The 18,291-nt window shown below is 37.3% G+C and overlaps 1 protein-coding gene across 1 annotated transcript; it reads right to left on the minus strand.

The window, feature by feature from the left end:
• Nucleotides 1–592: 592 nt before the first annotated feature.
• On the minus strand, nt 593–18,076 carry LOC127412063 (adhesion G-protein coupled receptor G5-like). The gene is made up of 14 exons (XM_051648141.1): nt 17,823–18,076; nt 9,919–10,004; nt 9,088–9,531; nt 7,924–7,972; nt 7,004–7,118; nt 6,745–6,876; nt 6,451–6,567; nt 6,008–6,050; nt 5,828–5,931; nt 5,600–5,718; nt 5,212–5,474; nt 4,920–5,019; nt 4,553–4,827; nt 593–4,080 (listed from the first exon to the last, which is right to left on the minus strand). The coding sequence occupies exons 2-14, from the start codon at nt 9,983–9,985 to the stop codon at nt 3,956–3,958; spliced, it is 1,953 nt and encodes a 650-aa protein (XP_051504101.1). The 5' UTR covers nt 9,986–10,004; nt 17,823–18,076; the 3' UTR covers nt 593–3,955.
• Nucleotides 18,077–18,291: the final 215 nt, after the last annotated feature.

Here is an 18,291-nt window from a genome sequence, read left to right on the forward strand (position 1 = left end):
CATATACTCACCCTCATGCCATCCCAGATGTGTATGACTTTATTTTTAGAAGAATATCTCAGCTCTGTTGGTCCATACAATGCAAGTGAATGGTGACCAGACCTTTGAAGCTCCAAAAAGCACATTAAGGAAGCATAAATGTAATCCATAAGACTCCAGTGGTTTAATCCATGTCTCCTAAAGTGATCCAATGGGTTTTGGGTGAGAACAGACCAAAATATAACATAACTATTTCACGAAAAATCTTGACATCTGTAGTATCCTCGACGATCATGATTTCAAGCTCGATTACACTTCCTTGCACCATCTAGTGCTCTGCATATGTCAAGCACTAGGAAGTGTAATCGAGCTTGAAAAAAATGATCGTGCCTAGAAATTGCAGTGGCAAGATGAACAGTGAAAAAGGAGTAACTCTTTAATCTGTTCACACCCAAAATCGATTGGATCACTACTTTTATACTGCCTTTATGTGCTTTTAAAAAAGTTTGGTCACCATTCGCTTTCATTGAATGGACCTACAGAGCTGAGATATTCTTCTAAAAATCTTTGTTTGTTCTGCAGGAGAAAAAGTCATACACATCTGGGATGACATGAGGGAGAGTAAATGATGAGAGAATTTTCATTTTTGGTGAACTAATCCTTTAATATAGCCAATACAGTTACAACCACCCAATGAGAATTGGTTAGGTAATTCATAATGAGAGGCCAATCTAAAAACCTGTTACTCTAAGGAAGGTTCATGATGTTTTGCAATTTCAGTTCAATTTTCTATGTAAGCTGTACATAATACTGTTAAGTTTATGAACTCATAAACACAATTTTGTGAATTGCAAAATAAACATTAAACCATAAAGACAATAGAAGATTTCGAGGGAGGCTTACAGCAAATCTAAATAGGTTTGAGACAATCCAACCACACCATACCACACCAAAAACAATCTCGTTACAGCAAAGCATGGTGTTAGTGGCAATGTGCTTTGAGGACATCTTTCTGTAAGAGGGCCTGGGAAATGCATATAGATGAAGAATGTATGGAGGTAAATATGGAAAGTTCCTGGTGGAAACTTGCTGCAATCCACAAGAGCCCTGGGACTGATGATGGTTCATCTTCCAAAAAAGGCAATGACCTGGAACATACATCAAAAGCCATGCCAAAGCCCTGACCTCAGTCCCATCGAGTATTTATGAAATGAACAATGCTTTTCACAGAGAGTCCCTATCCGAATAAAATTTAAGCAGTTTGCCCAGAAGAAAAGCCAAAGATCCAGAGAGACTCTGGGCTGTAAGTGTTAGTCAAGTCTGTAAGATCTCTGGCTGAAGCTACAAACGCCTGCCACCAGATGTCCCCACCCCAGTCTGTTGAATCTGTTGAATTGTCTTCATTCACACCTAGTTAATTTGTTTCTGTTTTACCTGTTTAAATACTTGGTATCACTTTAAAATAAGGTTCCATTCATTAACATTAGTTAATACATTAGGTACTGTATCATGAACTAACAATGAACAATATATTTTTTACAGCATTTATTAATCATTGTTAATGTTAGCAGGTTTGAGGAGTAACAGATTACATGTAACAGGATTACGTATTTAAAATACAAAATATAAGTAACTGTATTCCACTACAGTTACAATTTAAATCATTGGTAATTAGAATACAGTTACATTCATAAAGTATTTTGATTACTGAAGAGATTACTTTGCATTTTATTGTCATTTGTTTTATTTAATATTTAGTCCTTTCAGATGGAAAACATTTATACATATAAATGATGTGATCCAAAATGCATTTGAACAGCGGTGAAACACTTTCTTATGATGTGTTACATTCATACGAGCAGACAGAGAAGTAAGTTTGGAGAAGAAGAAACTGAAATAAACCTTGTGTGAATTGTCAGCTTTACGCTAAGCTAAAATGCTATTTCTAGCCATTTTACATGCACATTTTACCAGGCACGATCATATTTTTTTATCAAGAAAATTCACGTTGGATCATAATTTCTTTTTTTCTAGTAAGACCTTTGATATTAGGGCATAAATCGTATTCTTGATGATAATTTTTGTATTGTTTTCCTGTAAAAATAACTAAAAATCCTTAAAACAAGATAAATTTGATTTATCTTGTTTTAGAAACAACACTGCACAAGATATTTAGGTTTTTCAGAGAATGTATTTTTAACATGTGTATTTTGTCTTACTGTACTGACAGAGTTTTTATAATCAAAACAAGTGAAAAAATCTACCAGTGCTGAAGAAGTAATCCAAAGTATTTAGAATACGTTACTGACCTTGAGTAATCTAATGGAATACGTTACAAATGACATTTTACAGCATGTATTCTGTGATCTGTAGTGGAATACATTTCAAAAGTAAACCTCCCAACCCTGGATGTTAGTTGATAAAAATACAATTGTTCATTGTTAGTTCATAGTTCATTAACTAACATTAGCAAATACAACTTTTGATTTAAAAAATGTATTACTCTGGTTTCTTATTGTGGTTATTAATTCCAGCCTGTCCCTTTTTTTATTCCTCATGCAGATTTTGAGCTTGTGTTGTTTTTGCTGGTTAATGTGGAATAAACTTCCACGCATATGGATTTCCTGATTATTTACACTAAAATGTATTAACTCTAGGATGTGCATAATTGTGCTTTAATCATTTTCTCGGTTCAATTGATCATGGTTGCACATTATAATACAACAAAATATAGGCAAAGAATAAATGTATTCTAAATACATTTAAACAATATTGGTCAAAAGGGACAGAATATACACTGGCATTCAAAAGTTTAGAATAATGTACAGATTTTGCTGTTTCGGAAAGAAATTGGTACTTTAATTCACCAAAGTGTCATTCAACTGATCACAATGTATAGTCAGGACATTACTGATGTAAAAAACAGCACCATCACTATTTGAAAAAAGTCATTTTTGATCAAATCTAGACAGGCCCCATTTCCAGCAGCCATCACTCCAACACCTTATCCTTGAGTAATCATGCTAAATTGCTAATTTGGTACTAGAAAATCACTTGCCATTATATCAAACACAGTTGAAAGCTATTTGGTTCGTTAAATGAAGCTTAACATTGTCTTTGTGTTTGTTTTTGAGTTGCCACAGTGTGCAATAGACTGGCATGTCTTACGGTCAATATTAGGTCAAAAATGCAAAAAAGAAACAGCTTTCTCTAGAAACTCGTCAGTCAATCATTGTTTTGAGGAATGAAGGCTATACAATGCTTGAAACTGCCAAAAAACTGAAGATTTCATACAAAGGTGTACACTACAGTCTTCAAAGACAAAGGTCAATTGGCTTTTTAATTCGTAAAACTAATACAGTATATTGGGTGATGTTTATTTCCCTATTATGTTTGTTTGTTTCATCTATGTTTTTGTGTATGTGATTTTTTTTTAAATAAACGTATAATTTGATTTTATTTTTTTAAATTAGGATGGAAGACTTATGGTCAAATGGAAGATTTACTTTATCCTTTTTTGGAGAGTAGTATTTATGAGAAGTTATTTGAATTTTAGTAATAAAACAAACTGAAACAAAAAAGGAAGAAAATGAATTCCAAGCAGGCTCCAAATATGTGCATACTGTGTATGTGCAGCAAATAGAGAAACAGATTCTTTTCATTCTGCTAAACAAATACAAATTCACAAATACTTAAACAATAGACAAAAAAGTAAAATATAAGCTAAAGTGCAAGATTCGCTTGAAAAAGAAAAACTATTATATCCACATACAGAAATACAGCTTATGACAGGTGAAGCATTCATGCTCAATTATTAGTCTTGTGACTAAATATCAGTGAAATGTCATCTAAGGACCATTCACCATCCTGACCTGCAGGATGAGAAAGGATCTTTACAAATGCCCTTGTGGATAATCCTTCTTTTCATATCAGAGATACAGTTTCAGTAAAACACTGTTTTAGCATCACCAACTTTTTAACTCTTTTCATTAGTCTGTAGCATATGTTGTTTTGAAGATCCTGTACTGCTCCCATCTGAACTGGACTCGTTCCTCTTTTTCATGCGTTCAAGAGCATAGTATCGCAGCATAAGAAAAAATCCTGTTGGGATACATGGGAATTTAATTAGTCTCGAAGAACTGTATAACTGATCCTAGTCCCAGTCATCTTATTACCTAAATAACTGTTTCATGTTGTTCTGAATAATTTCAGTTCAAATCAATATTTCATATCCATTTTTTTAAATATATCAAGTAGCCATTTAATAAGAAAGTTACAGTGTAATCAGCCGGTCATTATCACAAAATAAATCCCTTTAGGTGACACCAGATCACCCTATTGGGGTTTATTTTGCAATAATGACAGGCTGACTTTTAACAGACTGGAACCTAATGAGAAAAATGCTATCCATCTGAAGCCATCATGTAATCATTACAAAAGGAAAGGTTTTAGGGCTGTTTTATTTTGATATGCCTAGGAACAGAGCTTACACTGACACAATAGCAACCCAGTTTTTGACTTTGTGTATTTTAATGACTTTGAATAGCGTAGCATGTTTAAAAAAAAGCTTCACCTTGTAAGGAGTTGATAATACAGAAGAGGAAGAGAATCGCCTCGGAGAGAGGGCCAAAGTCGAGGAAACCCAGGCCCCATGTTGTGCCAAACAGACAGGTGAGGCCCCAGATGCTGAGAAAAGCCACATGGTTCTTCTTCCACTCTGGTCGATTCCGTATCTCTTTCACCACAAGGAAAAGCATGACCGCACCAGAGCTTACCACAACAGCCAATAAGCCAATATTAATAATGAAATGAGCCAATCTGCTCTTGTCATTATCCAACATCCAGCACCTGGTTGAGCAGATAAAAAAAAATAAAATAATAATATTTTTTTTAATTGTTTAATTCTGTATGCATGGTTACATCTTAGGAGGTCAACTTACATATGGTAAGGATTGGTAACATTATCACTTGGCACAATCTTCCTTTTGCCATAAATATCACCTATAGGGAGCAGTATACAAACTAGCAGAACTGGAAGACCTGAAATTGGATTTAAAAAAAGAAACTGAATCACTACATGAATTCATTATAACAATCTTAATAAATTAGATATATTTATATATTTATTTTTATTGCTGTTACTTGAATCCCCTTAAAGAGAACATAGTATATACACTTTAACATAGGACTCTAACAAGTTCTTCAAACTGGACACTTGATGTTTGTACTCACCAAAGCCCCCCAAGTAAAAGCCCCAAGACGGAAGAGTTGAGCTGAACACCTTACGGATTAATAAGAATGTGTGAAACACTTCCATAGCCATCCAGCAGAGGGTGCTAAGCAGCGCATAATGCAGAAGAAATCCTGTTGTCATACAAACTGCGTCGTTTCCTACATTTGCCATTGTACCAGTAAGGATAAAGAACAGACACAAAAAAAATATTGCCACCACCAAACCACGGTGCACCAGTGAGGACTGGTTTTTCTTCCCTCTTCTGGAAGGAGACAGAAACAAACCATAAGGGGCAGATTCACAATACACTTCTTTTCAGTGAATAGGCATTGTTTTTATTCATGATATTATAATGAATTCCAAGCCAGTCAATGAAGTCATGGTTACCTCTTTTTACAGAGCCAGTAGAAGAGAACCAAGCAGCTAACTAAAGAAAAAGCACAACCCACAGCGGTAACGTATGTCAGAGCCTCTAAATGGCGAACTGTAGCCCTCTGTTCCACTTGCTTCAGTAATGGAGAAAGAGACAGAGTTCGTCATCCATTAAACACGTCTTTCCATTGACATTCACTTGATAATAATTATAATTGTAATTGCAATAAACATGCTACTCACTATAAGAATAGCAAAGTATGTGAGGTGTTTACAACAGCACTCTGTCTCTACAGCACTGATGTTAATGGTTAGACAACCCTCTGATTTCCACATCACTTCATTGTCTGCAAAGAAAGATAACAGCATTGAGTAACACATCAGTAGATTCAAGGACATTTTTATATTTGAACTTGATCTCACCTTTTCTTGTGTCCCATGATACACATCTTCTAGAATGATTAGCCTGTGGAATGAAATAGAAACACCATCAAATCTCTAGCCTGTATGCTTTTTTATTGGAAATAAAAAGATTCATAGTCAAAGCAGCTAAGGGAGTAGCTCAGTGCATAGAATAGGAGTAGAATAGGAATAGCTATTATTGTGAGTGAGTAAGTTCTACTTTTATTTGGCTAGCAGACCAGGCTCTTGCAATATGAACATAGGAGACAATAATATCAGCAATGTCAGAGTGATCAAGCTTCACATAATCAGTCTTTTGATGTTGTGTTCACTGTTTACTGTAAGAAATGAGAGGCATATATCTCGACTGTTGCGTAGAAAATGATGTGTGAGGTGCAGTTAGTCTGATGCTACATATGCAAAGCAAATGCAGAACAAAAATAAACATGCTTAAACAGACTTACTGGTAAGGCAGAGTGATGGAACCTGATTCTGACAGGTTCTGGGAGGTTGGCGATGATCTCATTCTCCACAGAGATTCCAACTATGTCATCCAGAAGAGCTGAATCAGATGATTCCCTCTGCACAACACAAATACTGTTTGTCACTGTGCACACACACGAGTATATGTATGTATGTATATAAGTGTGTGTGTGTGTGAGTGTACAATATATACAGTATAAAGGTAAGTAAGTGTGTGTGTGTTGATGGGTTGATGATGACAATTTATTTCTATTTTAGTCTTTAGTCTATTTTACCTGAAAATATTTCATTGACATGCTGTTCCTGTAGTATGTACAAACCACTTTGGCTTTTTTCCTGAATGCTGGTTTCAGGCAGGAGGGGAGATAAACCGAGGGTATCTTGTCTATTGGGACATTTCGGGGGGCCTGAAATGTAACACATGAATTCATTCATATAATGAAAAGGAACATGCTAAGAAGACACAGGTTTTATCTCAAATGTTACATGTCTATATTTTAACTTTCTGTTTCCAAAAAATGTGAATGGATTTACAGGCAGAGTGAAATTGTGTCCCATGAAGCCCTCTTCCATCTCAATGATAGTGCTCTGGGCACAAGGTAGATCCACACGACCAGTTGCGTTGGATTTCATCACCACTTCCTCTATCCTGCAAACACACACAAACATACACATTTAGACAGGATCACACCAGAACAGATGTGTAACAAATGTAACATCCAGTATTATAGTGATTCACTCATAAGTGGAGCAAAAATGTATTAAAAACAAATGCAAGAACTACTATAACAATATAAGGTTTAGTTTTATCCATTCTATGGAATGTGAATTCCATAGAAAGAAACTTACAGATTAATAAGATAAACTTCAGTAAATACACAAACTGCAGCATTGCCACAAAACCACCACCTGTATTCAGTAAGAGGTTACCAGTGCTATATATAGTATTTTCCTAAAGAGGGTGTGTACATTTTATGGTTACAATAAAAAAACCACAGTAAACACTCAACTATTGTAACCACATAACTTGGATCCACCCATTTTGCATTATATACAGTACATGAGCATGCATTAGAGGATTATCAAAAGTTTTGATAAGATGGCTCAGCATGTTAATTGACCATGCATGATCAATGGCATGAGTACGCAATGCAATAAATTAAATGTTAATGGTTTAATCAAAGCACCAGAGAACCAATGACACACTTGATTGTTTAAAAATGACCATGCAAATTCAAATGTCCCTGCATACCTAATTGGTTCAGCTTCCTGTCTGAGGCTCAACCTCTGTTTTTCATTCGAGCAACAGCATGCAATGATTACACTCTGACAAACATGCTTATAATCACCTATTGCAAACAACTGCATGACAGACCACATCAGTTCTTAACACTCATAACACATCTAGAGTAATAATGAAACTATCAAAATAAAATATAAGATGATTGGCTCACATGTTTGCTCCCCTGGACTGCTGGCTTGCCACATCACAGAACTTCTTCTCTGCAAGTGGAACAATACATTTTATATACACAAAGTATAATTTTGGCAGAAGTGCTGAACTTAAAGTGAGCACAGTCAGTGTCAATAAGGAACTTAATCTTATGATACTGCAAAAAAAAAAAAAAAAAAAAAAAAATGCAAGATGACAAATATTAAGGGAAGTTCACCCATAAATGAAAATGCTGTCATCATTTATTCACATGCCATTTCAAATCTGCCATTCCAAAATGTGCCATAAAAGTAGTCCAAATGACTCACTACACTGTAAAAATAATTTGTCAGGTAACCTAAAAAATGTGCCACATGTCCTAACATCTAAATTAACTGGTTTATTTCAAAGTCAGAAAATAATTATAAATAATAATTATATTTATACATAAACAGTGAAATCCTTTTTCTTTCCACATATCCCAGCTAAGCTAAGCTGGGGTCAGAGTGCAGGGTCAGCCATGATACAGCACTCCTGGAGCAGATAGGGTCATGGGCCTTGCTCAAGGGCCCAACAGTGGCATCTTGGCAGTGCTGGGGCTTGAACCCCCAACCTTCTGATCAGTAACCCAGAGCCTTAACCACTGAGCCACTATTTTTCTTAAAAAAAAATATATATATATAATGGTTACACTAACAAAAGCCATTTTTATGGGTTAGATCAAGCAGAAATAGACTTTTGAGGTAACAATTGCAGGTTACCAACTTTTCAGTGTATATTCCAAATGTTCTGCAGCCAGACAAGAGCTTTGATTGAGGAACAGACTGAAATGTCTGCCATTATTCACTAATGAGCTTCCTTCTTGCTGCCGTTGGTCACGACATGTGAGAACCAATGGCGTCTTGCATCAAAGACATTTGATCTGTTCCTCACACAAAGCTGTTGTAGGACAACAGAAGAGAATATACAACTTATTTGATAATTTTATGGTGCATTTGTCCGTTTTGGCACTTGACAGCTGTGGTCACTATGAACTGTTGTAGTAACGACAAAAGGAGGGGATACATTCTTCTAAGTTTCTACTTTAGAATTATATAATGGTGGGTAAATAATGAAAGCATTTTCATTTTTGGGTGAACTATTCCTATTTTATATAAGATAATAGTTAATTGGAAATAGATCTTACTGCAGTTGATTGAATCCCCTTGAAATGCATATATTCCCACGACGTTGTGCTGTATTATATCACCTTGGATGCTGCCCTTCAAAATACCATACAGACTGGCATTTGTCTGGTTGCCTGGAGAGAGGTCAGTGCAGCAATTTTCTTGAAGGCCACTTGAGCCACACAGAGTACGGTTCTTTCCATTCACCTCCACAATCAGCAGGTCCAGCAGTGGCTCCCAGAACACACAGAAATTACTTTGATTCTGAAAAGGACTTAAGTCTAGAGGAATGGATCCGGACTGCTTGCACTTCGCTGTGATACTGCCCCAAATAGAGAGCGTGATGTCGTTGGCTGAAATTACAAGTTCCTTACAGCCTGTTGTCAAATCATATTTCAGATTTTGGGATGTGTTACCATGGTGCCATATTCCACACATCTTAAAGTCTCTGTCATTCTCTGTTGCTGATACATAGAAAAGTAAAAAAAAAAAAAAGGTAAGATACTGTTGATGTTAAGCTGCAAGCTTCATCAATTTTAGATTTATTAGACTTATCAAGTTACAATTTCTAAAAACACAATTCATAACACAAGACAACAACGGCAATCAATCATCAATAATCAACTATGTAACAGGGGCAGAGCCAGGAGTTTTTCACAGGGGTGGCCGGGCAGGGTCCAGTGATCAGTCGGTGGTGGCACATTGTCCAAGGTGGGGGGGAAGACTAACTAAATTGTGCCCAAGACAAAAAATTACCAAACGGCAATTGCGAGTGGGGTGGTGAGTGGCCACCCCCTAGCTCCGCTCCTGCTATGTCATTATTTTTGCTTCTTAAGTGATGACATACTCACCTTGACCCAAAATGAAAAAGAGACAGAAGATCAAGAACATGATTACAGTCTTTGGATTCTGCTTCATTGTAGCTCATAGATGGTGCCTGTAAAGCAACAGTGAGAACTCAGTAAAGAAATGAAAAACTGCTCCATTCCTATATCCATAGGAAATTATGTTATCAGAGTATATCTTGGCTGTTTTTGCCTTTTGCCATCTCTTGCCATCTTCAGTATAAGATACATGAATCCATTATCTGTAAAAACAACACTTCCTTCCTCTTTAAAACTCTCCATTTTTTAGATAAAAAGGCTGTCACGTTCACACATCAAGTACCATAATCTATTCCTGGACTCTTATCAGTAAGAACACATGCATGCATGGGTAAAAATATAGACATACTAGGTTGCAACAGCCATCTCTTATCCATGAGAACAGACTTTCTTCTCCAACAAAGACTACTGTAACCTTACAAACATATTCAGTGCAGCATGCAGATACTGATGCCATCTTTATGTCGCAATCTTTGTTTCATTTTGTTCACTTATAGTGATACATAAAACACATGTCTCAGTTCTAAAGTGAAATGAATCATAATCCATCATCAGTCTCAATGTACTACATAAACACTGCCTGTGGCAGCAGATGAATCAGATATTGAATGGCATGCTTTCTAGCCTTAGTCAGCAATGGAAGATTGAAGCACACAACAGATCTCTGTTGGCAAATTAGTGAAGTGAGTGTGAAAACCTGATGTTTCATTTTCTTTTTGGTGAGAGACTATGCAGACACCAAAAAGTCATGACAGCTCAGTTTAAAACAGAAGAAGAAAAAAAAAAAACACTTCTAAACATGCAAAAAGTGCCTTGTCACTGCTTCCTCTCTTATAATATATATATATATATATATATATATATATATATATATATATATATATATATATATATATATATATATATATATATATATATTTTTTTTTTTTTTTTTTTTTGTGTTTTTTTCCTCTGTTAAAACATTAGACAGCATATGGAGGGCTCAAAAATGAGAACATGGTAGGTAAACAGCAGAAGGATTTTTTTTTAAATATAACCTTAATGTAGGTAAGAGCCACTAGGCCAAAAATACATATAGTCTTTAATCAGTTCACTCACTCAAAACAGTTCTACCATTTTGTGTATTGCTTTTCTGCATATTGACCTTTTTATGTGACTAAGATATGAACCAAACAATGAAAATGATGGAGACATAGTTTATGAGACACCACTGTGGCTTTCCTGCATTTACCGACTTGACATGCATCAACCTGTTGCGGCAGGCATTATGCAAAACACCCCGTCTGCAGATTCTCGATTTGGGAGGTTGAAACAACGTGCTTTACCACTGCTGCTACTACAATAAGGTAGCTGAATATGTAATAGTTCTACTAAACTACTGTGTAATTGAAGTAAAGAGAGACATATTAGAGAAATGAAGGATATGAGAAACACACACACACACACACACACACACACACACACACACACACACACAGAGAGAGAGAGAGAGAGAGAGAGAGATTGAGAGAGAGAGAGAGATTGAGAGAGAGAGAGAGGTGCTAAGATGAAATGATTACCAACTGTGTAAACAGATCAATGATAAACAGATCAAAACAGTGATAATACACAATCTTCCTTTCACCAGCATTTGCTCTTAAGAGTACTGAGCTCTATTTTAAAAGAATCGTTCACCCAAAACTAGAAATTCTGTCTTACCATCATTCCATTCCCATTATTTCTTTCAGTGGATCACAAAAGGAGAATTTTTAGAATCTTCACACAAACATCTTTTCCATTCAACAACAGTACATAGTGACCATCTGTCAAGCCCCAAAAAGGAGTTATGCATTAATTTTGTGTGAGGAACAGATCCAAACTGAAGGCATTTTGTATTGGTTATCTTCTCCTATAGTGAGCTGTTAACTCAAGATCTGCTCTGACTGGATCATAAAGTTAAATCAATCTGATTCATGAACTAATCATTCAGTCCAGTTTGTGATCAACTAATTCATTCAAAATAATCAATGCACAAGAACGATTTGTTCATTCATTAATCACTCATCACTATTGAGAGCTGCAGCGAAGAGTAAGATTGAAATGAATAATGACTTATAGATGGGCCTGTCTCTCACACAAATCTGTCTTTAAGGTTTCAGAAGACTTGAAAAATAGTGCATGATTCATATGGAATTATTTTATGGTGATTTTATCATTTTATGGTGATTTTTACTGATCACGTTTGAAAAAGTTCTGTTGCTGAAATCGGTCTATGACAGGGGAATTCAATTAAAATTCCGAGAGGTCCGGTCTCTAAATTTCCTTCCCAGCAAAGGTCCGGACAATAATATGTAGCTTACAAAGTGTCAGTCAGTAGTTATATGGCTAGGAAATTATGTAGCTTTATATATATATATATATATATAGTTGAAGTCAGAAGTTTACATACACCTTAGCCAAATACATTTAAACATACATTTAATATTAATACATTAAAGATTTTCACAATTTCTGACATTTAATCATAGAAAACATTCCCTGTCTTAGGTCAGTTAGGATCACTACTTTATTTTAAGAATGTAAAATGTCAGAATAATAGTAGAGAAAATGATATATTTCAGCTTGTATTTCTTTCATCACATTCCGAGTGGGTCAGAAGTTTACATACACTTTGTTAGTATTTGGTAGCATTACATTTAAATGGTTTAACTTGGGTCAAACGTTTTTGGTAGCCTTCCACAAGCTTCTCACAATAAGTTGCTGGAATTTTGGTCCATTCCTCCAGACAGAACTGGTGTAACTGAGTCAGGTTTGTAGGCCTCCTTGCTCACACACACTATTTCAGTTCTGCCCACAAATTTTCTATCAGACTGAGGTCAGGGCTTTGTGATGGCCACTCCAGTACCTTGACTTTGTTGTCCTTAAGCCATTTTGCCACAACTTTGGAGGTATGCTTGGGGTCATTGTCCATTTGGAAGACCCATTTGCGACCGAGCTTTAACTTCCTGGCTGATGTCTTGAGATGTTGCTTCAATATATCCTCGTAACTTTCCTTCCTCATGATGCCATCTATTTTGTGAAGTGTACCAGTCCCTCCTGCAGCAAAGCACCCCCACAACATGATGCTGCCACCCCCATGCTTCATGGTTGGGATGGTGTTCTTCAGCTTGAAAGCCTCACCCTTTTTCTTCCAAACATAATGATGGTCATTATGGCTAAATAGTTAAATTTTTGTTTCATTAGACCACAAGACATCCAAAAAGTAAGATCTTTGTTCCCATGTGCACTTGCAAACTCTAGTCTGGCTTTTTTATGGCAGTTTTGGAGCAGTGGCTGAGCAGCCTTTCAGGTTATGTCAATATAGGACTCGTTTTACTGTGGATATAGATACTTGTCTACCTGTTTCCTCCCGCATCTTCATTTGCACTTTTCGCACCAAACAACGTTCATCTCTAGGAGACAGAAGGCATCTCCTTCCTGAGCTGTATGATGGCCGCGTGGTCCCATGGTATTTATACTTGCGTATTATTGTTTGTACAGATGAATGTGGTACATTCAGGCATTTAGAAATTGCTCCCAAGGATGAACCAGACTTGTGGAAGTCCACAATTGTTTTTCCTGAGGTCTTGGCTGAATTCTTTTAATTTCCCCATGATGTCAAGCAAAGAGGCACTGAGTTTGAAGGTTGGCCTTAAAATACATCCACAGATACACCTCCAATTCAGTCCACCTCCTATCAGAAGCTAATTGGCTAATTGCCTAAAGGCTTGACATAATTTTCATGAATTTTCCAAGCTGCTTAAAGGCACAGTATACTTAGTGAAACAATCTGTCTGTTATTAAATCTGTGGAGTGGTTAAAAAATGACTTTTAATGACTTCAACCTAAGTGTATGTAAACTTCTGACCTCAACTGTGACACAGGAGGCCTTTTGACAGATAAAAAAAACACTGTATTTTAAATGTTAAAATTTAAAAGTCTAAATGTGGTGGGGCCTGGGTAGCTCAGTGAGTAAAGATGCTGACTACCACCCCTGGAGTCGTGAGTTTGAATCCAGGGTGTGCTGAGTGACTCCAGCCAGGTCTCCTAAGCAACCAAATTGGCCCGGTTTCTAGGGAGGTTAGAGTCACATGGGGTAACCTCCTCATGGTCACTATAGTGTGGTTCTCGCTTTCGGTGGGGTGCGTGGTGAGTTGTGCACAGATGCTGTGGTGTATAGCATGAAGCCTCCACATGCACTGTGTCTCCATGCTAACGCGCTCAACAAACCATGTGATAAGATGTGTGAATTGACGGTCTCAGACACGGAGGCAACTGAGATTCGTCCTCCGGCACCTGGATTGAGGCGAGTCGCTATACCACCACGAGGACCTAGAGCACAGTGGGAATTGGGCATTCCAATTTGGGGAGAAAAAAAAAAGTCTGAATGTCCTAAAAGTGTCTGTAAATCCTTAAAGTGAGAATCTATTAACAACAAAACAACAAACAATTTACATAACAACAGTGAAACATTAAATACTGTTTGCTTAAGTATAAATAGTTTCTAATCTCCATCCATGAAATTACATAACAAAAATCTGTTTGTTTATTATGAAAGGCTCATAACATGCTGATTATTAAAGCTAATTTTGGACGGAACAAAGTTATCATCTAAAGGCACCACGTTAACGTTTCTGATGTTAATGTTTTTGATGTTAACATTTTTTATGTTAACGTTCTTTGTTAAATTAACCGCACCTGCAACTCATACGTACAGTAAATTAGTAAATGTCAAATGCGGGGAGAGAGGCAACGTGCACGGAGCGGGAATAAAGCGCGTCCGGTGCTACGCACTTTGTATTTTTCTCTAGCGCTGAACGTGCTTTATTCCCGCTCTGCGCGCATATACACATACACTAACACAATCACTTAGTCAGGTGTCAGATAACTAGCACAAAGGTTTAGAGCTTGGATCCCAACCGGAGTCCGCCTATTTAGAGCCACTGGTTTATGATTACCGAAATTCGAATCACTGCCCCCCAGTGGCCAAAGCTGGAAGTGTTTTTCTTCTTCTCCCCTTTTCTCCGCAATCTGGAATGCCCAATTCCCAATGCACTCTAAGTCCTCGTGGTGGCGTAGTGACTCGCCTAAATCTGGGTGGTGGAGGACGAATCTCAGTTGCCTCCACATCTGAGACCGCCAATCCGCGCATCTTATCACGTGGCTTGTTGAGCCCGTTACCGTGGAGACCTAGCGCGTGTGGAGGCTTCACGCTATTCTCCACGGCATCCACGCACAACTCACCACGCGCCCCACCGAGAGCGAGAACCACATTATGGTGACCACGAGGAAAGTGACTCTACCCACCCTAGCAACTGGGCCAATTGGTTGCTTAGGAAGCCTGACTGGAGTCACTCAGCACGCCCTGGATTCGAACTTGCGACTCCAGGTGTGGTAGTTAGCGTCTGTGCTGAGCTACCCAGGCCCACCAGCTGGAAGTGTTGTTGTAAGTTTTGTCACGTTTGGGCTCCAGTTTCTGAGTGAAATGGCCACAGAGTAGCGCCAAAAGCTAATTGTATTTTTAGATGTACTGTAATTCAGTCAACAGGCATGCATACTTCATTAACTTTACCCATAAACCCCAACCATGAACTAACCTTCAATGGAGTAAAAATTTCATTTTAGATTTTGTGTGAACATGACTGTATCACTTCCGAAGAAATGGATTAAACCACTCGAGTCGCATGGATTACTTTTGTGCTGCCTTTATGTCCTTTTGGGAGCTTGACATTTTTGGACCCTATTAATGTACATTGTACGGATAAAAACACATCAAACATACTTCATAATACAGTGTATCTTCGTTTGTGTTCAGCAGAAGACAGAAAATCATACAAGTTTGAGACGGCATGAGGATGAGTAAATGATGAGAGAATTATCATTTTTGGGTGAACTATCCCTTTAAAAGGCAACTGTTAAAATATATTTGGTGCTATTACAGTTAAACCAATCGAACATGAACAATAAAAAAAGCTTAAATGCTGTATTTAAACCTCAAGAACAAAAAAAATGGGACAAAACTGCTGAAAAGGACCATAATAGAGCACACTATTGACTACCACTCTGAGAGTGCCCAATTCCTCTGTGCTGCTGTGTTTGAGAAGGGTGCGTCTGTTCCTCCGCCCTTTCTGGCCCTCTTTTTCTCTGCCATTGTTCCAGCTATGTGGACCTCACAGCAGTCAAAGAATGTCCCTTTTCTCCTCTCAAAGCACCAGTATTGAAAGGAAGCTGGTGCAGTCCATTTACATAGGGGGACTGGTTGCCAACCATTGTAAATAAAGGCATTTTTGCACAAATTCTTAAAATTCTCTTGCCCTTGTTATGTTTTTGTTGTTTCCCACTACCCTCCATGCATTAAAACCAAACATTACTTTTTCTCTTATAGAACTACACACCAATGCACTGCGTTTCCTCTTACAGTGACTCAGTGACCTAGGAAATGTAACAACTTTCAAATGTCATGAACTTTTGTGTCTCCACTTCAATTTCAGCACTATCTAAATTTCCTCCGGCTGATAAAATCTTATGAAATTATTCAGCTTGTTTTAAATATTACTTTATCTACTGTGCAACCAGCCCCAAACAAGACACAGTGCGGTGCAAGACTCAATGTTGCTGCAGTAGCGTTTCCATTGCTGCTGTGGTGTCTACAAAACTAACAACCTAAACAGAAAAAGAATGTGAACTTTGAGATGAACTAGGTCAAGCCATTGTGCTTTTGCTTTGTGACATCAATGCCAGACAAAAAAAGAGAGAGGCCTTTCATTCCCTTCCATTCTTCTGAGCTGAAATGATGAGTAGCAGGGGTTGAGGGCAAAGGCCTTTCAACCATTTAGTGGCAGTGTCCTGAAAATATATGCTACAGAACTGCGGCCGCACAAGAGCTATGGTACATTAAAGCGAACAGACAGGTAGATGTTTAGTTATGTAGATCAACCACTGTGGTGCAGACAGGAAAACCAAGACACAAAACACTAACGACATGTAGAGAAACTAAAAAGAAAAATAGTGTATTTAACTGTGCTCGTAGCCTACTGTTTCTTACGCATGAAGTAAACCATCAGTCAGTTATATAGCCTAGAAGGTAGATAAAGAGAGCATTCCTTTCTATTGAGGTGAAGTGGCTGAGGGGGTTACAGGATTGAGGAGGATTTCACTAAAGCATGCAGTCGCAGTGTTTCTTTGATTTGTTCATAGCCTCGGAGTAAATATGCGCCTGCTGCTCCTCCACCTGCGCTCCAATTTCCCCAAGGATCTCCAAGACTCTCATATATTACAACACTGAGCGTGAAATGTTCAAATGAAAGAGAGCAATGCATGAAAAAAAAAAAAAAGATTGCATGCATATCTGATAAAGGCTTGAAGTTAATAAATGCTTCACAATAAATAATAATAAATAACACAATGAACTTCAAGTTTCATCTAATAGCCCACAGTAATGAAACGAACAAATGGGAAAAAACAAAGGAAAATACTCAAATTAAACCCGGTTTCAATAGTCAAAAAAATAAAATAAATAAATAAATAATAATAATAATAATAAATAAATAAAAAGAATAGCAGCGCGTCTCAGTTAACATTTTAGAGATTACTTTAAACAAAACTAATGAAAAGGTATAGGCTACTACATGTCAAATGGCACATTAATCTCCATATGCACAAATGCACACTTTTAAACAATAATTACATAAAATCTGTAAAACCTCTTTAATTATGTCCATCCATATATTAGGCTATATTTTCCCTGTCATTAAATTGACTGATTTGAACGTATATAAAAATATAATCTTCACTTTAATACGCCTTGAAGATCGAATGATCATACGGAAATATATTTCGGGAAAATCTCTCACCTTTCGTGGACAAACGAAACGTGCGACACTTGCTGTCTTCCTCGCGCCGACAAAATACTCGCTTGGTAAGATCTCGTACACTGTTATTTCACAGTAATTTTCCCGGAGAGACAGTGCATGTCAAAAAACGAATAAGCAAATTCGAGCCGAAGAGCGATAAATGTGAGCGACCTTCGAATTTACTCGTTCTCACAGACTCCGCGCAGTTTACAGTGATTCAGTCTGAGCGCGTGTGAAAAACTGCAGCAGCACTCTTGACACATTATGATCTAGTCATACAGAAAGCCGAAGTACTTCGACCTTTCTCACACAGCAGTCTGTCTGCTCTAGAGGGACAAAAGCGGTCAAAACTTGGCCACTTTGCAGTATTTTGGATTCGTTTGTGTGATGTTTGTATATTGTTACACAGTGCCCTAGCTATATTTTTGTTTTGTTTTATGTTGTATTTGCAATAGAAGTCACAGAAAGG

The sequence above is a fragment of the Myxocyprinus asiaticus genome, chromosome 1 (genome assembly GCF_019703515.2).
Source record: "Myxocyprinus asiaticus isolate MX2 ecotype Aquarium Trade chromosome 1, UBuf_Myxa_2, whole genome shotgun sequence".
Taxonomy (NCBI): Eukaryota; Metazoa; Chordata; class Actinopteri; order Cypriniformes; family Catostomidae; genus Myxocyprinus; species Myxocyprinus asiaticus.